We start from the raw sequence: 22,863 nt of genomic DNA on the forward strand, positions 1-22,863 counted from the left end.
TTTCCAAAGCAATATGAGCGACAGGCTCTAAGTCTCAAAAAGCAGGAAAGGGTTGGCCGACCCATGGAGTCTAGTTAACCTATAATGACACATAATTAGAAGAGGGAGATCTTAAGGGAAATGCATGAACGAACATGAAAATTAGAACTCTTGAACTTACCTCATCCGAAGTTAACCCAGCAATGTGAGTCTTTACTCTAGGAAACACCTTTAGAATTAGATCGGTGCTCGAGGTTATGAGGTCATACCTAACAACCCACCGCTGCAAAAGAAGCATAAGCCATAGGTTAGATGCAAGATGACAATTCACAAGATCATACAATTTGCAAGACTACAAGTTACAAGTGAAAATGCAAGGAACGGAAAGAGAACTAACCTCAAGGAGCTTCCAAGGCCCCCCAAGCTATTGTAAGGTACCCCAGCTGAGAGTTTCAAAGGTGGAGTAAAGATAGGCAAGACATGCCTGCCCCCAATTGGCCCTTTGTGCCTTTCCAGAGTCTTAAAAGAGGATCAACCACCTCAAAGACACCATTTTCCCACCATTGGCAAAGAGATAAGCCCCCAACAAGTGAAGAAGGAAATCGCTAGCCATATGGACATGCACCTCCTTAGCCCTCTGTGGGAGAAGCATGTAATCTAACCCCAAGTCGAAGTAGTAGATGGTCTTCGTGGAGTGCTTCCTCCCCTAACATGTCAAGACCCAACTAAATGCTATACACACTGTCCAAGTTGATGATAGCCCATTTGAAGCTAAGATCGCTCATGTGGTAGAAGTCGTAGGGAGTTATTGTCATATCCCACTTAGCAATATAAAAGGAGTGGGTCGTCTCCCACCACCTCTCAATGAGGCACTACACCAAGGTAGCACTGACTTACTTTTTTGAAAGAAGACCAGTGATAGGCTTGAAGTCTGCTTCCTGGATGTAGGCCTTGGTTTTGGGGATAAGAAGGTTGTACCACTCTACCACCTTATTAGTGCTCCCCTTACCAGCATAACGGATGATGACTGCACCCAAAAAAAAAAAAAGAAGTTGGCATTAGATTCTTGATTCAAGCAGAATTGATGAAAAACGATGTTTTCATTGCAAGAATAAAGATAAAAATGAGGATGCAGTGATGTTCAGATACAAAAATGACAAAAAGGGGTGTTAGGATTGCATATAGAAGAGAAATAGTTGAAAAAGAAGTGAAAATGGGTAGAGTAGGGCCTCTGCTAGGTGCCTCACCTATGCAGGTCAAAGCCCACGTAGCAAATAGGACCTTGCATACGCAGGCCAGAACCCAAGTACATAGGACCTCAAGAAAAGGCCTACGTACACAAGAACGGAGCTGTGTATGCATGAATACAAGTTGCGTATGTAGGCCTAAGCCCACGTACGTAGCATACATCATCCAAAATCAATCCTAAACATGTTCCTACCCCTCTTAGGATGTCAGGTTTTCATCTAAACCCATCCCACAACAAAACCCAAACATCTATATGGCCAAAATCACATTAAAACAGAAGATCAGAAAGAAACTTGAAAATGAGAAAAAGTTTGAAAATTTACAGATTCAGCCATGGAAATGTGATTCTCTGGCCCTTATGTCAATAGTAGAGGCCCCATCAACCTCGTTGCCCTACTCCAGCGAATAAGGAGGAATCCATCAAAAGAAAGGACATAGAAGGACTTCTTTAGCCTTAGGTGCCATTGGAGAAGATGAGAAAATGAGAGAATAAGAAAGTTTTAGAGAATGAGAGAGTCCGGAAGTGAGGAAAAGAAAGAGGAGAGGGAGGTTTTTGTAGAGAGAAAAGAAAGAAAGAAGAGTTATGAGGAATGTGAAGAGGTAAGGGAGATGAACAGAAAGAAAAAGAAAAAGAAACGGTTGGTAACCGTTGGAGAAAAAAATGAAAAGGCGGAAGCACACTTGATGGCTAAACCACGTGTAGTTTAGGCCTTATCACTAAACTACGTGTAGTTTAGTCATGAGTAGGAAAAAAAAAATTTCTTTAAAAAAAAAAAGGGAGGGGAGGGGGGGACATCTCAAGATTGCCTTAAATTAGGCACAAAATCATCAAAGGGCTCCCTAGTTAAATTAGGCACAAAATCATCAAAGGGCTCCCTAGTGAGTGGTAAAGGAAGTAGAAGACTCTTCCCCAATGAAGCATGTATATCCCAAAACCATTTCAAGCAGATCATACAAGATCAAGAATACTATCCCTAGTAAGGAAGCAAAAGATTTTTCCCCAGTGGATCAAGCGCATCAAGAACACTATCCTCAGTAAAGAAGCAGAAGAGTCTTCCTCAATGGTTCAAGCACATCAAACATCATCCCTATGGAGGAGGCAGAAGATTCTTCCCCAATGGACCCAAGCACATTTAAACAAACCCCAGTGAGGAAGCAAAACATTCTTCCCCAAAGTATCCCTAGTGAATCAGGTACACCTAAAGTATCCCCTATGAGGAAGCAGAAGATTCTTCCCCAGTGAGTCCAATACACCTAAAGTGTCCTCAGTAAGGAAGCAGAAGATTCTTCCTCAAAGTCCTCAACATTCTATGAAGGAAGCAGAAGATTCTTCCCCAGTGGATCACGCATTTACACCATTCCTCAGCGAGTGCATTCCTACTACCCCTCAGCGAGTTTGTCATCCCCAAGCAAGTCATGAGAGGCAGAAGATTCCTTTCTATGCACATCTTCTCCTCGGTGAGTTTTCATCATTTCTAATAGATCCAACAATCAAGACTACTTGTGCACATATCCTCTGGGAGTTGAACATGCAGACACGGTAGAAAAGGGTAGAGATAATGATAGAGAAAGAGACCAAAGTCAACCCAAGGCAAGAGCCTCACCAAAAAAGATAATGAAAGAAGTGAAGAAGACAAGTGGAGTAAGTCGCCTGGAGAAGTTTGAGGTAAGAGCCTCGGACAAACACCATAAAGACTATATCCTTTTGTTGTTTGTTAAGTTAGCTCATAAGAGCACCTTTGTTTGTTTTTCTTTCTTTTTTTAGTGACTCTAGGATAGCGAGTCACTCACTATTTGCTTGCAAGTGGAAAAACAGGTTCTGGGATAGTGAACCTGTCATTGCTCGTTTCCCGAGCAACAAAGGTGGGACTTCGGACATACGAATCCCATGCAACTCTTCAAAGTTGCACCTCGCCCCATGTATGTGTGATGTGTGTCATGTGCATGGGTTGGGCCTGAGCCGTACGTCGAAACAATATGTTTTGTCTCTTATTCTTTTGATTCCATTAGTAAAGCTCACAAATCAAAAGAGGGGCATTTGTAGACACCGCATTCTGTACCCCTTACGACTCAAGCCCCCGTTCTTTAATGATGCTCAAACTCTACGGCCCAAGGCTAGTTTAGAGCCTAATCAAATATCAAATTGACTTGAGAAGTGTTAAAATAAAAAATATAACTTTTTAAATGAGCAGTAATCTATTTTTGGAAATAAATGACCAAAGTGGCCCTTGGCCCACGTACGTGGGCCAAAACATGTGTATGCAGAAACATTCTTATGTATGTAGCTAGGGTTTCAGAAGTATGGAAAATGAATGTTTTTTGCTATAATGAATGAGGTATGGAATGAATCCATATCGTCTGGAAGCCATTCTAAACCCCATTTTTTCCACTATAAAAAGCCTTACATGGTACATTTTTAGAACACACAGAAATCCCGTGGGAAAAGCCAAAGATTCACTACAAAATAGTAAATCAAAAGAGAGTTTTTTACAAAACACCCTCAAGTCAATTTTATTTGATTAGGACCTTTTTTGGCCTCACTCCTTTTAGTTTAATGTTGCTAATCGCTTGTTTAATGACTTGTGATAGATTTGACAAAAGGGAATGGTCAAAATTAAAGCTTAGGAACTCCTTTTGAGGTATCAAGCTTCAAGCTTCAACCTTTCTTTTCTCTTGTTAGTCTTTCTTTTGCTGTTTAATCTATTTTTCTTGCTTTGTTTATGTTATAATTGTTGGAAAATCTGGTTTTGTATCTCATACAAAACACACAGCAAAAGCAACAAATACGGATCTACTTCAATCATGAAAGATAACATGTAACCTTGAATTCTAGAACAAAGAACAGGATGCATACCTTGATGCAATGAATTTCAAAACCACGACTTGAGAATACCTTTAATCTTCATCTCAATTCCACATGGTACCCAAAATGTATGGTCTCTCAATCAGTCTTTTGTACATAGACTCTTAAAGAAAGATCCTTCTTCTTCTCCTTGTAGAGAAAAACTTATTTCTTTTTCTTTTCATCATACTTATGTTAAACTATTCTTGTAGTTTCTTTATTTAATAACTCTTATTAAATAATGACTGATTATCTAATTGGGTTAACCTTTTGGGCCTACCTAATTGGGCTTTTGTTTGTGGCTTGAGATGGGACCAAAGGGAACAAATAAGACTCTAGCTTCAATAGGCCTTGGACTTTTCTGTTAACTCTTGACAAGTCCAAAGTTACCATTAATTATATTCAATACCACTATAAGAATATAATTGCACTCTAGGCCTTATTAATAAATTATATTCCAAGACTTTATTATACATGCAACCCCTTCATTAAAATATTCGCAGTAATACAAAGTCATGAATATAGACTGCCACTTTGAAGATTACTACATCTTAATCCTTGAGTATCCGGTTTAATCTTTTATGTTATTCATCATATATTTATGAAATCCAATTTCATAAATATATACTGTAGTAACTCCTTACTAAAGTGGTTGGGCCCAACACTCTGAATAAGCATACCCATTAAACTTATCTCAAGGGAATATTTTATATTTTCGTTAAGAGATTACGAATTCTATCTTGAAAATATATGTTCCATCAACATTAAATGCGGTTGCCCAACATACTGAGGTTTTGACCGTAACTTATAGATCTCACTCCTGATATATTAAAGCAACCTACATCTTATAATCAAGTCCATTATTCTCTCAGGATTTAGAGTTAATGTAAATAGAAGTCGTGAGATTTATTATTCATTTGACAGTCGTTAGGAGAATAATAAATCTCACAGCGGTCCAGTTCAATATGTCTTAACTCTTAAAACATATCAACATATCAACTAGAAATCTCCACTTCCATAACTAAGACAAATCATCTTAGTTGATATGTTATAGTCTTCGCAGATGAAATGCCCAATTTCATCACCGAATACGAACTAAAATTCTGAGTTTACAAAGAATTTGTGATTTATATCTTCTGTGACTTTTCACAAAAATCACATACTATGCATCTTATGGACTAAGATAATGTCCCATTAGTTCATTTATAGATAGTCTCATATAATTAAACCGTTTAATTATTTATGACATGCCAATAAATTGGATTTTTAGGGTAAAAACCCCCAACAATCTCCCACTTGCCCTTAAAGACAATTTACCATATCTGACACTCATCTCCTTTTAGAGTAATTCACAATCACTCTAAGGCAAGGCTTGGAAACAAGTTTCAGCCTGATTTATTACATAAATTACCTTTTCTACTACTACTTTTCATATACTCATATCTCTCTAATGAGATGATACTTACGCTTAATGTGTACCTTCATCACGTAGGATGAACACATATCTTGAAGTCTAACTTCATGAATCACAATCAAACTACAAGTTAATATTTGTACATCTAGTAGCTATCAAAAAACTTACTTTTGTGGACAAGCATATAATCCCTCATTCTCCAAAGATATTTGAGTATATGCTTTACTCCCACTAAGTTAAGTGATGTTTAATTCAATTGATATATGCTTACTATGCCCATTTGCAAAATAGATATTTAGCCTAGTATATAGCATATTATAAAGTCTTCCTTTCGATATGGTATAAGGAATCATCTTAATATGCTCTTCCTTTTATATGTCTTAGGACTATAGTCCTATATAAAGGAACTTCAAACTTAAAAGGAAAGAATCCTTTCTTAAAGTAATACATGCTATACTTGGCTAGAATCTAATCTATTTAAGTAGTTTGAGATAGACTCAACATCCTAATTCTTAAATTTTAACAGAGTTTAATTCTTAGGATGTGACTAGTCTTTCCCAAGTACTTTATATCAAACTGGACTAGACAACAAAAAACTTCATTGATGACAATAACTCTATATCATTCTAAATGATTAGAATGTCATCAACATACATTAAGAGATTTATTATTCTATATAGCTTTACACACATAAGGCCTTTTAATACTTGATCAAAATCAAACAATTTGATTTCTTGATCAAATATGATATTTTATGATTTAGATGCTTGCTTTTAGTCCATAAATGGACTTTAAGCAACTTGCATTCTAAACACTACTGGTTCTTTGCTATAAACAAGTCTAGTTACATCATATTGATGTCTTCCTCAAGATTGCTACTAAAAGAAGCTTTCTTGATATCCATTGCCATATTTCATACAAATGAAATATCATGGATAAGAGAATCTAGATAGAGTCAAACTTAACTATTGGTGAAAAAATCTTTTCATAGTCGAACAATTTCTTTCTGAATAAATCTTTTTGCCGCTAGTCTTGACTTTGAAATTTTTCACCTTCAAATCTATCAACCTCATTTACTTGTAGACATATTTGAAAGCAATAGGCTTAATGCCATTAGGCACCTCTACAAGTTCTAGACTTTAAATAGAATCTAATTCTATTTACATAATCTTGATCCAGTAATCCATATTCATATCATCTATTGCCTTTACGTAGAACCAATGATCAAATTCATATCCTTGTGGAATAACTACAAAAGTTTATTCCAAAAATATGAATTTATTTGGAAATCCTCCTACTACGATATTGTACCGGTGTAATAGTTATCTACAGAATAATGTCATGTGGTGTATCTAATACAACCATCTCATTTCCAAATTTATTTTATAGTTGTCCTACAACAAATTCTGACAATTTTTCTTCTAGAACAATCTACCTTTAAAAGATTCCTATTCCTCCTTTATGTATGCACTAACTTAAAAGAGTAATTGGTACTTCATTCCTTTACAAAAAGGAACCCTAGATCTTATTGTTCTCTAAATAGAATTCATAGACTGGGAATATAACAAAATAATGGTTCTAAAAGCCCATCTTTCACCAATCTTAAATATCATTTAGATTAATAAGATCTAGATATAAGTGTCAAAACATACAAACCAAAGGACGGAAAATTTCTCTTTAAAAAGTAAAACATGTAAATTTCCATCTAGAAGACAATCATGGACAATGCTTAGCTTTACCAAAATAGAAACATTTTCCTTTTGGTCATGCTTTTGAGTATAATTTCATTTTGGCAACTACTAGGGCAACTAATTTGTCTAACTGTTTGGTATTATTTTTCCTCTTCTTACCACCCTTACCTTTCGGTTTAGGCTAAGAATTTGAATTAAATCATATTGATTATAGCGTTAGCTTTTAGGATGTCTTCTGTTGCGTAGAACTCACTCATCAATTCAGATAATATAAAAAGAATTTATTTTCAAAACAATCTGAATTGATCAAGTGATTCTAACAAGGACTTGTGGATCATATCCATATGAGATTAATATTTAATCTCTATATCCAAGAATTTCAATTCATTTTAAAAGTAAAATATTTTCATAAAGTGATTTAGAATTGGAACTCCTTTAGCCTTTCTCGGCACTCAATATGATTCATACCAAACATCTCATTTTGACTTAATATAAAGTCTAAGTCTAGTACTAACTCTTGCATCTCATGCTATAGCATTGTGGGGGGGGGTAAAGCCCAGCCATACGTAGTGGGCCTAAAAGCCCAAGGTGAGGATTAGTCTATGTCCGAGGAGGCTAAAATTGTCGAGGGGTATTTCGCGTGAAAGAAGAGTACATGGGGACGAAGAAACTCTATCCAAAGAGAGCATCAGTGTTCCGAAGAGACAATCATCCTCGGATGAAAGGATTTTGGGGTCATGTAAATATCTGGGGGGTTCAAATGAATTTACTAGTGACTTCAGCAATTTGGATAAACTTTAGACACGCCTGGAGATAAGAGGAACGGAGAAATATCTAAAAGGAAAAACTGCCACCATCGTATTAAATGCACTGCAACAACTTTTCTGGCGTCATTTATGTGAAGAAGACCTCTGAATAGTACAACTTCAGTTACCGTCATTCACAAAAGCTAAGGGAGATACATGACATGACATTGACTCAAGTAGGGAGCTGGATGAAGAACAAGTGGATGATGGGGATGGTAGTGGAGGAGGATATATAAAGAAGAATGGTTCCTAATGAGAAAGGAGAAAGAATAGAAAGAATTGTAACCGATATTCAATCTATCATAAGTCTCTTCGGACTTGAACTTACTTGGTATTTACGTGTACTTTTATGCTGGTTTATACTTGTATGCTGTGATCAATCGTTGTTAGCTCCATAGTTAACCTAGCTCTATCACCCATGCTCTACAAATTCATTGTTTTTGGGCTTGGGCCACAAATCCTAACCTTACAATTGGCGCCATCTGTGGGGAGAGCTTGAGTATAAGTGGAAGCAACAGCAGTCGATAATGGCTGAACCAGCGCAACAACCAGCAGAATCTGAGGCGTCCCAGCACATAGACCATTTTCTCAATTTAGAGCAGAGGCAAGATCGTGAAGGCAGTGTGCATACTACGCACCCTGAGTAAAGTTAACCGAATGGAGGAAGTCACGTGTCTCATGCAGAGAAGAATAGCATGCAAATGGAAATTGAGAGGTTAAGGAGGGAGTTGCGCAATGCAAAAAGAAAACATGTTTCTTTGCATCTTGATGAGGATTAGGATGACGAGCAAGATGTCACTTACGAGCAGAGGTCTCGAACACCAATCAGTGAATCCTTCTCATACGAAGAGGAGCACCGTCGCAAAAAACAACTTCGGAGCCCGTCACGTAGAAGGGTAAGAAATGATGCTATGAGCAAGGCTCTGAATCAAATCTCTAGGTCACCCTTCACGCACAGGATCGAAGGAGCGAGACTTCCTCAGTGTTTTAACCGGCCAACCTTTACCATTTATAATGATAAAACGGACCCTGTGGAGCATGTGAGCCACTTTAATCAAAGGATGGCTGTCTATTCCAGAGATGAAACTCTGATGTGTAAGGTCTTCCCCTCTAGTCTTAGACCGGTTGCAATGAGATGGTTCGACAGCCTAAAAGCAGATTCCATCAATTCCTACCAAGAGCTCACTCAAGCTTTTGGTTCACATTTTGTCACATGCCGAAGAGTGGCCAGGCCCTTGTCTTCTCTGCTATCCTTGAGCATGCGTGAGGGTGAGACCCTGAAGGCGTACTCAGATAGGTATTGGGAGATGTTTAATGATATGGAGGGCAACTTTGATGCAATGGCCCTTGATACGTTCAAGCTTGGCCTCCCTACTAACTACGGTTTAAGGACGTCTTTGTCTGGTAAACTTATTACTAACATGCATCAGCTCATGGACCGTATTAAAAAATATAAAAGGGTTGAAGAAGATCAGCAACAAGGGAAGGGTAAGGACAAGGTTATCCCCCAAGAGAGGAAGGATTTCAGGTCGGACCGTTACAACAACAACAAGCCACGGAGAGATTTCGCAGGGCAGTCAGGATCAACAAATGCTCAAGCAGTCAATACAGTGTTCAACGAGCCAGTCCAACAAGTTTTGGAAAAGATCAAGAATGAACCATTTTTTAGGTGGCCGAGTAAGATGGTAGGGAATCCTGAAAGGCGTAATCACAATCTTTATTGCCAATACCACTAAGACCATGGGCATACCACTGAAAACTGCAGAAGTTTGTGGGATCATTTGGACCAACTGGTCCGTGAAGGCAAGTTGAAGCATTTCTTGCATCACTCTAGTGGCCGAGAAGGTCAGATGAATTCCAAGCCTGAGAGGAATGATTCTGCGAAACCTTCATTAGGAACTATTAATGTCATTTTTGCAGCACTAGGAAGAACAGGGTCCTTGCCGTCCAAGGTTATGTCAGTAGCTCGGTTACCGGCAGGGGACTTTGGTCAAGATTCGAGGAGCGCTAGACTGGTTGTCCAACCAGTTTTAGGCTTTTCGGACGAAGATAAGGTTGGAACCATTCAACCTCATGACGACGCTTTGGTAGTCACCTTCAGAATTGAAGGATATGAGGTGAAGAGGGTAATGGTGGACCAGGGTAGCGCGGTGGAGATAATGTACACTGACCTCTACAAGGGGTTGAACCTCAAACTTGGTGACTTAACACCATACTGTTCTCCCTTGGTTAGCTTCGAGGGAAGAATTGTCACCCCGAAGGGCCAGATATGGCTACCTGTACAGACTGGCTCGGAAGTAGTGGAAGTAGACTTTATTGTTGTAGATGTTTATTCCCCTTATACGGCAATTGTAGCCAAACCTTGGCTACATACGCTAGGAGCTGTTTCCTCAACTCTACATCAAAAAGTTAAATATCCATCCGAAGGGCGGGTTTGTGAAATCCGTGGAGATTAATCCTCGGCCAGACAATGCTTGGTAGCTGCCATCCAACACAAGCCCGAAAATGAGTCCTCGGTTAGGGCTGAGGGAGACTTATAGCAGTTAAAAAGTCGGGGATCACCCGTCGAAGATCTTGACGAAGGCGTTAGATGCGAGGATTTGGTGAAAGTTTTAATTGGGGACAATCCGGAAAGGTTCTTCTAAGTCGGATCTCAGATGCCTCAACCAGAGAGAGAAGAGCTAATTGATTTCCTTAAAAGAAATATTGACGTATTTACCTGGAGTGCTTACGAAGCCACAAGAGTAGATCCAGAGTTCATTTGCCACCATCTGAGGGTTAACCCACTGATTGTCCCCAAGAAGCAGCCTCCTCAATGGTCATCTAAAGAACATGCAGATGCAGTCAAAGAAGAAGTAACGAAGCTCAAACAGGCTGGAGCTATTAAAGAAGTTTTTTACCCCGAGTGGTTGGCAAATACTGTGGTGGTGAAGAAGAAGAGCGGAAAATGGCGATTTTGTGTAGACTTCACTGATTTAAATAAGGCTTGTCCTAAGAATCCTTTCCCCATGCTGAAAATTGATCAGCTAGTAGATGCTACTGTCGGCCATCCTCAGATAAGTTTCTTGGATGCTTTCCAAGGTTACCATCAAATACCATTAGCCCCTGATGATCAGGAGAAGACCACTTTTGTTACCCCTACTGGTAATTACCATTATAAAGTGATGTCATTCGGTCTGAAAAATGCAGGCTCTACTTACCAGCGAATGATGATAAGGATGTTTAAATCACAGTTAGGCAAAAGCATTGAGGTCTATATAGATGACATGGTGGTAAAAAGCAAAGTCATTTCTAAGCATGTGAAGGACCTTGACAATAGTTTTGAAATCCTAAGAAGACAAAAGTTGTGCCTGAACGCTTCCAAATGCTCATTTGGTGTAGGGTTAGGCAAATTTTTGGGTTACATGGTGACACACAAGAGAATTAAGGTTAACCCCAATCAGATAAAAGCTATTCAAAATCTACAGCCTCCTCAGAATCCGAAAGAGGTTCAAAAGTTAACAGGGATGACAGCTACCCTGAACCGATTCATCTTTAGGTCCGCGGATAGGTGTAAACCTTTCTTCTCACTGATCAACAAGTGGAAAGGGTTTGAATGGACTGAAGAATGTGCCTCGGCTTTTCAACAACTTAAAGACTACTTGGCTTGGCCACCAATTATGTCTAGCCCTAAACCAAATGAGGTCTTGTTTGCCTATATTGCTGTGGTTCCCTCTGCTATAAGTCTAGTACTGATACGGGTGGATCAAGGTGTGCAAAGGTTAGTTTACTATGTGAGTAAATCTTTACATGAGGCCGAGATTAGGTACTTGCCACTGGAGAAAGCTATTTTGGCAGTAGTACTTGGAACACGAAAATTGCCCTATTACTTCCAAGCATATACGGTCGTCATGCTCACACAACTCCCACTTAAATCCGTACTTCGAAGTGCCGATTACACAGGGAGAATAGCCAAGTGGGGCACTATATTGGGGGCTTTCGATATCAAGTACATGCCTCGCACTTCAGTCAAGGGGCAAATCCTTGCAGATTTGGTGGCCGAGTTCACGGAACATAGTTTAGAAGAAATAACGGTAGAGAAAGACATGGATGGAAAATCGGTTGGCATGATTTCTCAACAAGGCCCTGCCCACTGGGAAGTGTATGTAGACAGCGCAACGAACTAGAAAGGTTCTGGAGTGGGACTAGTATTGATATCTCCAGAGAGAATCATCATTGAAAAATCGTTAAGGCTTGATTTTTTAGCAACAAATAATGAGGCAGAGTACGAAGCCCTATTGATGGGAATGTCTATGGTGCAAAGAATGGGAGGAAAGGCAGTGGAGTTGTTCTCGGACTTAAGGTTAGTTGTGGGTTAAGTACAGGGGGAGTTTGAAGCAAAGGATGAAAGGATGCAGGGATACTTGAGCCGAGTTAAACGTCTGTAGTCAGAATTTGAATTTTTCAGCTTGCTACATATTCCCAGAAGTGGGAACGCACATGCTGATTCTTTGGCCACACTCACTACCTCTTCAGCGAAAAATTTGCCGAGAGTTATCCTCGTTGAGGACTTGCATGGGCCTACCGAGGCAGGAAGAGATGCGGTCTAAGTTCACCAAATCAAAATAGGGCTCTGCTGGATGGACCCTATAGTCAAATTCTTGAAAGAAGATACTTTTCCTGAAGAAAAGAGGGAAGCTGACAAAATTCGGAGGAAGGCGACCAGATTCTGGCTATCCGAAGACCAGAAATTATTCAGGACTGTACCTGTTATGTATTCATCCTGAAACGGCTGAGTTGTTACTAAAGGAGTTTCATGAAGGAATTTGTGGGAGTCACACCGGAGGTAGATCTTTAGCTCACCGAGCCATTACTCAAGGTTATTGGTGGCCGAACATGCAAAAAGAAGCCCATGAGTATGTTAAGAAGTGCTATCAATGTTAACGATTTGCGTCGAACATACACCAACCAGGTGGAGTCCTCAACCCACTATCTAGTCCATGGCCGTTTGCTCAATAGGGCTTAGATATAGTGGGTCCATTCCCAAAGGCCACAAAAAACAGGAAGTACCTTCTGGTCGGCACAGACTACTTCACCAAATGGGTTGAAGCTGAACCTCTGGCCAACATCCGAGACGTAAATGTGTAGAGATTTGTATGGAAGAATATTGTTACTCGTTTCGGAGTTCCTCATATCCTCATCTCGAACAATGGCCTACAGTTCGACAGTAAAGCATTTCGAAATTATTGTAGTGAACTGGGAATCACGAACAAATACTCCACCTCTGCCTATCCACAGGGGAACGCACAAGCAGAAGTAGTTAACAAAGTCATAGTCAATGGATTGAAGAAGAGATTAAACGATGCGAAGGGTAATTGGGTGGAAGAGTTGCCACACGTACTTTGGGCTTACAGAACTACGCCTCGCAGATCTACTGGAGAAACCCCTTTCTCGATGACTTATGGGGTTGAAGTTGTCACCCCTTTGGAAACTGGATTCCCAACTCTGAAAACCAGTTCGTTCAGTCCAACCAGCAATGATGAACTTCTAGAAAGGAGTTTGGATTTAATTGAAGAAAAGAGAGAAAATGCAATGGTTCGATTGGCGTATTACCAACAAAAGCTCAAGCAAGGCTATGATGCCAACGTAAAGTTAAGGCCCCTAGAATCTAGTGATTTGGTACTTAAGAAAGTTGTGGGCACTACAAAAAACCCAACATGGGGGAAGCTAGGACCCAATTGGGAAGGGCCATATCGTATCACTTCAGGGGCTGGCATTGGGGCATATTTCCTGGAGGACTTAGATAGTCATGTAATATCACGCCCTTGGAATGTAAATAACCTCAAAAGGTACTATTATTAATTAAATCTTCTCTTTAACCACTATGACAATTTGTATTCCTTATTGGTTTTCTAAGTGTTTAAACTTAAATCCAATCATGCCTGTAGTCCTCGAACCAGACGATTTGGGTTGGTTAACATTCCTTATTGGTTCTCTAAGTGTTTAAACTTAAATCCAATCATGTCTGTTGTCCTCGGACCAGATGATTTGGATTAGTTAACAATCCTTATGGTTCTCTAAGTGTTTAAACTTAAATCCAATCATGCCTGTAGTCCTCGGACCAGATGATTTGGGTTAGTTAATACTCCTTATTGGTTCTCTAAATGTTTAAACTTAAATCCAATCATGCCTGTAGTCCTTGGACCAGATGATTTGGGTTAGTTAATACTCTTTATTGATTCTCTAAGTGTTTAAACTTAGATCCAATCATGCCTGTAGTTTTCGGACCAGATGATTTAGGTTAGTTAACACTCCTTATCGATTCTCTCCAATCATGCCTGTAGTCCTCAGACCAGATGATTTGGGTTAGTTAACACTCCTTATCGATTCTCTAAATGTTTAAACTTAAATCCAATCATGCCTGTAGTCCTCAGATCAGATGATTTGGGTTAGTTAACACTCCTTATCGGTTCTCTGAGTGTTTAAACTTAAATCCAATCATGCCTGTAGTCCTCGGACCAGATGATTTGGGTTAGTTAACACTCCTTATCGATTCTCTAAGTGTTTAAACTTAAAACCAATCATGCCTGCAGCTTTCAAACTAGATGATTTTGATTAGTTAACACTCCTTCACATGCCTACAATCCTTGGATCAGATTGTATAGGTTAGTCAACACCATTGTGTTGTTATTATTAGTGAGGTTTAACTCTGGAATGAGTCCTGCCTGACATTCTCGAATGTATTTAAAATGACTCTAACTTATGTTATCCTTCTTTGTGCATGTTCGAAAAGACCATTGAAGCTGTATTTAGTATTTAGTAGTAGTTCTTATACAAATTGCTCTTTTCAATGCCAATCTTAGTTATGTGCATTATTAGCAAGATCTGGTGATTATGTTTACCTATATTACCATAATTACAAAGTGCAGTTGTAGCAAAAGTAAGTCATATGGTATGCAACAAATACACCAAAAGTAAAAGAGAAACTGTTTCATTGATCAAAAAAGGATAGTTTACAATCCCTTACATAGAAGGAAAACAAGAAGAAAAAAAAATAGTAAAAAAGAAAACAACAAAAATCTAAGTATCTAAGTTTCTGTTTGAGAGACCACAGGATCGGCAGCCTGGCTTGTCCGAGTAGCAGCAGCTTCTGGGGCCTGATCCTTGGGCTCTGAGGATGTTTTCTCTTTTTCCAAGCCCTCACCCTTATCCTTGGGTGGCTTAGCTGGTGTACTCTAATCACCTGGCTAACCAGAATCCTTGGAAGGCTCAAGGGTGGTTGGAGGAGCTTGGCTGATCAAGGATTGCTCTGAAGCCTCTGGAAGTTGTGTTGGAGGAGGGGGATCAGACTCTGGGAGCTCTCGGATGTCTGGGTTGTAATAAATGCTCCTAGGCAGCCTCAGTTCTGAGTCAGTAGACACCCCAACAGCATCCAACACCTTGCCCCATGTTATATCGCAGTAGTCCCGGCTGACCAAGGCAAACTACTCAGTAAGACCTTTTTCGATCACCTCCACTCCCAGTTGGTATGCTGCTTTCTTTTTGGCCTCGGTCGCCTCCTTGGCCAGCTGAGCATTCCTCTGAACTAGCTTGGCAGCCTCTTTAGCCTTTTGGAGGTCGGCGCGAAAATCTTTCACAAGTGCTTTCTCAGCTGCCAAATTGGTCTGAGTCTCATTCAGCAACTTGCGTTGGGCCACGGCCTGACTCTCAGCATTTTGTAGGCCAACTTTGAGACTGTTCCTCTCGCGGGTTTCCTCTTTGAGCTACTTAGAGATTTGAGAAAACTCCTCTTTAAAGCTGCCCAGGGTTCTTTCTTCCTCGGACCGAAAGTGGGCCTCTGCTTGGGCTTCGACGTAGGCCTTTTTGTTCCACTCTTCGGCCACGAAGACTTGCTGGGTAATCTGCATAGTGAAGTAAAAGCGTTAGCACAAAACAAGCAAAAAATTAACATGCCAACTGAAGAGCTGGATAAACTCACTTACCATGGCGAAGTCCCTCTTCAGGGACATGAAGAGTTCATACTGGCTAAAGTGCCTGTACGACTCCATTTCTCGAGGGAGGAGCAATGGTTGCTTTAAGGTTTCAGCTACTAGCCCTGCTCTTCCCCCATCGTAGTTTCTGAGGGAAGTCTCCCAAGAAATAGGAGCCCCATCCAACTCCAACTTGAGAGACCATGTGCATTGCCCTCAGCGCACATCAGCAACAGGAGGCTCCTCCCGACTCTCTGTGGATGAGGCCCTTTTGCTCCGGTGGTCCCTCACCACCTTCTGTTGCTTTGTTGTCTTTGGTAGCACCACCACCTCCCTCTCCTTAGGTTCGAGAGGCCTCTTCTTCTTTAGGTCTGGTATTGGCTTTAAGCCGAGATTAGGAACCTGAGGTGGTGGTGGAGGCAAACTCACCACTGGTTGGGAAGTCCCAGTACCTTTCAGCTCGGCCTTCTTGCCCCTATTTCTCATCAGTGCCTTCAAGTCTGACATATCTTCTTCTTCCGAAAAGTCTTCCGGAAGAGCAGTTATCAAAATAGGAGGATGTACACTAGACTGCCTATCAATATCCTCCTCGAAATCGGAGGATGGTATCACCTGAACCCCTCATGAAGTTTCTCCCTCGAATTTAAATTTATCTATTTGCTCCTCTAGTGAGGAGGTTGAAGAGCCAACCCATTAGCCTACAACCATCGGCTCAAGGGGGATTTGCTGAACCGGCTGGACGAGCAGTGGTACGCCCTGAGGGTTTGGGTGTGACACTAGAGGGAGATCAAATGGGGCCAAAAAATCCTTCTGACCAACGTCGATTCAGTTGAGGCGATAGTCTCCTTGCCTTATTGCGTTCCCGACCGGCTGCAAGTCGGATGGTTTGGAGTTGTAACCGAGAATAAGGGGGACCGATCAGAGTTGCCCTTCTTCACTTACAAAAATCTTCGATCGCAACAAGTAGTTGAGTGCGGCAATATTGGTAAGGCTCAGCCGAGGAGTAACGTTTCTTTTATCTATCAACATCATAAGAAAATTTGATCAAAAAGTTAGCAACAATGAGACCGAGAAGACTAAGTTGCAATGAAAGGTCAACCCTAAATCTAATGTTAGCAAGCCTAAATCTAAGATGCCCCCACCTAGTTCTCTTGGTGTGGTTGGGCAGTGAAAACCGTCGTGTCACGCACCCGAGACGATCAGATAATCGTCTTTCATTCCCTTGTTAGACTTGGGAAGGCAGGAGACGAGCCTAATAGCATCGAATCGGGATTTCAAATAATATCCCGCTCCTTTCTGACTGTGGCACTCGTACATATGCACCACGTCTAGCCAGGTGAGTCCCAAGCCCAGATGGCGGTTCAGATCATCAATGGCCCCTAATATCCTAAAAACGTTGGGCACACACTGCTTGGGGCTAAGCCTATGGTTTCAAAGGTAGTGGTGATAGGGCCCATAGGAATTGTCATTCCTCCTTCCAAGAAGGCGATGATGGGGATTATCACTTCACCTTCTTTCCGATCTGTTAGAACTTTTTCTAGGGGGCTATATCTCAAACCCATGTCTTCAGGAATACGGTATGTGGCTCTAAACTTCTCCATCTGAGCAGGACTGTTCACCAGATACTGATACTTACCTATCCTAAACAAACGAGATGGGAGGAACTCTAAACGCAGTGACTAGGGGGCGACTACTCGAAGGACAAAAAGAGTGTCCGAAGAGAGGAATAAAGATGAATATATGAAGACTTACATGAACCAGATCAGAAAATGATATCTGAGCTTGTGGAAATGCTTGAAAATTTTGGATTTGATGATCGTAGAGTCTGGTTGATTTGAATGTCTCTATTCGCTGGAAATTCTGAAAATATGTAAAGTAAGGGAAGAAAAACCTCCTCTAGGGCTTTATGTGGAGACAAACGAGGGAGAAGGAGTTATCCCGCCCAAATTCCGAGGAAGGATCGCGTCCGTTGGATTAGTAGTCTACCGTTAGATGGCAAAGACAAAACACCACCTGGAGTAGTTAATGGCGCTTTGGAAACCTTGAAACAATAGCAGCAATTATGAAGCGTGCAAATCCATGCCACTACACGTGCGAATTAAGATATTTGTGCATTTCTGATTTTTTATTTTGTAGCAAATCAGAATCTCATTTTTTCCTCTTCGGAGGCGAAGGAAAAATTAAAATTTTGAGGGGCTTTTGTGGGGGGGGGGTAAAGCCCAGCCATACGTAGTGGGCCTAAAAGCCCAAGGTGAGGATTAGTCTATGTCTGAGGAGGCTAAAATTTTTGAGGGGTATTTCACGTGAAAGAAGGGTACATAGAGACGTAGAAACTCTGTCCAAAGAGAGCATCAGTGTTCCGAAGAGATGATCATCCTCGGATGAAAGGATTTTGGGGTCATGTAAATATCTGGAGGGTTCAAATGAATTTACTAGTGACTTCAGTAATTTGGATAAACTTTAGACACGCTTGGAGATAAGAGGAACGGAGAAATATCTAAAAGGAAAAGTTGCCACCACCATATTAAATGTACTGCAACAAATTTTCTGGCCGCATTTATGTGGAGAAGACCTCTGAATAGTACAACTTTAGCTATCGTCATTCACAAAAGCTAAGGGATACATGACATGACATTGACTCAAGTAGGGAGCTGGATGGAGAACAAGTGGACGATGGGGATGGTATTGGAGGAGGATATATAAAGAAGAATGGTTCCTAATGAGAAAGGAGAAAGAACAGAAAGAATTGTAACCAATATTCAATCTATCAGAAAGAGTTGTTAGCTCCATAGTTAACCTAGCTCTATCACCCACGCCCTACAAATTCATTTTTTTTGGGCTTGGGCCACAAATCCTAACCCTACGACCACAATTGAGATAGAAGCCAATATAACATATTAGCATTTCAATGGAAACTATGANTGGGGTGTTTTTTTTTTTTTTTTTTTTTTTTTTTTTTTTTTTTTTGGGACGTGAGTATGTTGTGTTTGATTTTGAATTTTTTTAGGTGGGTTTGTGTCTCATTTTGAATTTGCTGGGATAGCTATATTGTTTGTATTTGGAGTTGTTATTTTTTTTTAAAAAAAAATTTGGATGTGAGCATGTTGGGTTTGATTTTAAATTTTTTTTAGGTGGGTTTGTGTCTCATTTTGAATTTGCTGGGATAGCTATAGGATTTTTATTTTGTTTTATGTATTTTGTTTTGTATCTTTTAATTTAATTAAAATTGTAATATTAATTTAATTACAATCTTAATTCAATTAAAAAAAACTTTTTCACGTCAGAAAAAAAAAAAAAATCTTTTGATTACCAAAAATTAATTTTTGGTGATCAAAAATTTTTTTTTTTTGGTGGTTTTTTTGGCTATAGTGGCGTTTGTAGAGTCTATAGTGGCATTTTACAAATGCCACTATTGTACCATCACTACAAACCTATAGTGGCGTTTGCAAACGCCACTATAGACCAATTTTTTTATCTTCGAAAAAAGGCTATAGTGGCGTTTAAACTAGGGTCTATAGTGGCATTTGAAAATGCCACTATAAGCAGACCTATAGTGGCGTTTTACGAAAATGCCATTATAGGTCTATAATGGTGGTACAATAGTGGCGTTTGTAAACGCCACTATACCAAAATGGGCCTATAGTGGCGTTTTTAGTGCCTATAGTGGCATTTCACAAACGCCACTATAGGTCTAGTTTTTTGTAGTGAAAGTAAATACCCTCCACACAGAATGCAAGACTCAAAGTCAAGACAAGGTATCTATTCACATTACAATAAACTTAACAAAAGGGTTATTTCAGCACTCCCACTCATTATTTGGGTTTTTCTTTTAAATAATTGTGAATCCATCACAACTAATAACTTTGCACTTGATAAAGACTCTAATCTTATTAGAATCACTAACTAAAATGGAAATCCTAAACTATTTAGGATTCCTTAAACACTAATGAATCAAAAATTAGTTATATAAAACTCTATCCTTAATTTACTAAATTAAGTATTCTAATCTCATTAGAAACTATATAACTTTTAATTAGAATTTTAATCTCATTAAAAACCTCTAATTAAAATAAATTAAGGACTTTTAATCATAAAACAATTTAAGATTAAGATTTCTATTTAACTAATATCTTTGATCTCATTAGCTCTTTTAGTTAGAACAATGTGTAATCACATCACACATTGCCTTACACCTTATACATTTGAAAACATTTAGAAAAAATTCAAAATTCCCTTCAAATGCATTTTCGCGAGAATCTCACGACTAAGCTCTTCCCGTGAAAATGGGTTAAGGCAAAATAGTGAAAACACAAAATTCAGACAAAAACTTTCGCTGCTGTCTCGTGGGTATCTTGTGACTAAGCACTTCTCACGAAAATGATTTAAGCAAAAAATTGAAAACACAAAATTCATACAGAAATTTTCGCTACTGTCTCGCAACTATTTCGTAAGTAAAGCTTAACCGTGAAAATTTGTGTGCTTCAGTGGCATTTTTCGTGAGTAGCCTCGCGAGAAGCTTACCCATGAAAAATCTGTGTTTTCAGTTTTTCAAGGGCAAAACTGAATTGTTTTCAGAATTTCAAGTAACCGTTTTTGACATCTTCATTGTTCTTCCATCAAAAACACTTTTGATTTTATCAACGAAGATTTATAGATCAAACATTATGGTTTTCGATATCAAGATCAAGAACCATAATAATGCTAGAAACCTTGAAAACACAATCCTAATCTCATTAGGAATAAATTTCATAATCCTAGCATTAACATACTGTCTGATCATAAAATAAATATAGAATGCAAGGCAAGAAAAAATATGATGAATCCTTTATTAAACAATGAAAGTCAACACCTTCATAAAAGGATATAATATGGGCCACCTTTTATACAAACGTTTTGCATATCAACCCATATATATATATATATAATATACGGATTCAATAGAATCCTTGATGCATGCGAACTCCATGAATACATCAGATGCTTAATCATGATACAGCACTATAACTTGATGCATAAATATGGGTGATTGATAATACGAACCAACATGTATTTCTCATATATCAAAACATGGCATCAGCAACGGTTATCAAATAAAATTCAACTGCCAACTATATCCAAGCAATTGAACTTAACGTGCTCATCAATAAAACAAATACTATGGAAACACGGCACTGTAAATAAGAAACATGGACATGAGCTACTTCGAATGACGCATATAGGTATACTGAGCATAAATTCATAAACAATAGTTATTGAATAAAGTTCAACAACTAAGCCCAATTGCCAACAAATGAAGCAGTTCAACAACATTCATATTCTTAAAACTCAAACCATGTCTCTCATTAAAGAACATGACACATGGGTCCATTGATAACAAAAATTATGCAGAAACTTTACTGCAAAAAATTAAAACACCAAGAAAACTAATTTTCTTTAATTCTAAAACTCAATCACATGTTATACAAGCATGATATTGAAGACCGCTCTGATACCATTTATTGGGAAATCTGGTTTTGTATCTCATACAAAACACACAGCGGAAGCAACAAACACGGATCTACTTCAATCTTGAAAGATAACATGTAACCTTGAATTCTAAAATAAAGAATAGGAAGCGTACCTTGATGCAGTGAATTTCAAAACCATGACTTGAGAATACCTTTAATCTTCATCTCAATTCCACATGGTGCCCAAGATGTGTGGTCTCTTAATCAGTCTTTTGTACATAGATTCTCAAAGAAAAAATCCTTCTTCTTCTTCTTCTTATGGAGAAAATCTGGTTTCTTTTCTTTTCATCAAACGTACGTTTTTAACTATTCTGATAGTTTCTTTATTTAATAACTCTTATTAAATAATAACTTATTATCTAATTGGGTTAGCCTTTTGGGCCTACCTAATTGGGCTTTAGTTTGTGGCTTGAGATGGGACCAAAGGGAACAAATAAGACTCTAGCTCCAATGGATCTTGGACTTTTCTGTCGACTCTTGACAAGTCCAAAGTTACTATTAATTATATTCAATACCACTATAAGAATATAATTATATTCTAGGCCTTATTAATAATTTATATATCAAGACTTTACTATACATGCAACCCTTTCATTAAAATATTCGTAGTAATACAAAGTCATGAATGTAGACTGCCACTTTGAAGATTACTCATCTTAATCATTGAGTACACAATTTAATCCTTTATGTTATTCATTATATATTTATGAAATCCAATTTCATAAATATATACTTTAGTAACTTCTTACTAAAGTGGTTGGGACCAACACTCTGAATAACCAAACCTATTAAACTTATCTCAAGGGAATATTTTTATATCTCTGTTAAGAGATTACGAATTCCATCTTGAGAATATATGTTCCATCAAGACTAAATGTGGCTGCCCAACATACTGAGGTTTTGACTGTAACTTATAGATCTCACTCCTGATATATCAAAGCAACCTACATCTCATGATTAGGTCCATTATTCTTTCAGGATTTAAACTCGATGTAAATAGAAGTCGTGAGATTTATTATTCAATTGACAGTCGTTAGGAGAATAATAAATCTCACAGCGGTCCAGTTCAATATGTCTTAACTCTTAAAACATATCAACATATTAACTAAAAGTCTCTACTTTCATGATCAAGACAAATCATCTTAGTTGATATGTTATAGTCTTCGCAGATGAAATGCCCAATTTCATCACCTACTATGAATTAAAATTCTGAGTTTATAAAGAACTTGTGATTTATATCTTCTGTAACTTTTCGCATAAATCACATACTATGCATCTCATGAACTAAGATAATGTCCCATTAGTTCATTTATAGATAATCTCATATAATTAAACAATTTAATTATTTATGTCATGCAAATAAATTGGATTTTGGGGCATAAATCCCAGCAGGTATAGCCATGAGACATGGCTAGGTCACTCTAAAG

The 22,863-nt window shown here is 38.8% G+C and overlaps 1 protein-coding gene across 1 annotated transcript; it reads left to right on the top strand.

Moving 5' to 3' along the window:
• Positions 1–9,041: 9,041 nt before the first annotated feature.
• LOC136069075 (uncharacterized) lies at positions 9,042–10,436 on the top strand. The gene is made up of 2 exons (XM_065777169.1): positions 9,042–9,684; positions 9,784–10,436. The coding sequence occupies exons 1-2, from the start codon at positions 9,042–9,044 to the stop codon at positions 10,434–10,436; spliced, it is 1,296 nt and encodes a 431-aa protein (XP_065633241.1).
• Positions 10,437–22,863: the final 12,427 nt, after the last annotated feature.

The sequence above is a fragment of the Quercus suber genome, unplaced genomic scaffold (assembly GCF_002906115.3).
Source record: "Quercus suber isolate HL8 unplaced genomic scaffold, Cork oak 2.0 scaffold_150, whole genome shotgun sequence".
In the NCBI taxonomy this organism is placed as follows: Eukaryota; Viridiplantae; Streptophyta; class Magnoliopsida; order Fagales; family Fagaceae; genus Quercus; species Quercus suber.

Coding starts and splice junctions, on each gene's coding strand:
- LOC136069075 (XM_065777169.1), top strand. CDS start 9,042: ATGGCTGTCTATTCCAGAGATGAAACTCTGATGTGTAAGGTCTTCCCC. Junction 9,685..9,783: donor GGTAGGGAATCCTGAAAGGC/GTAATCACAATC, acceptor TGGTCCGTGAAG/GCAAGTTGAAGCATTTCTTG.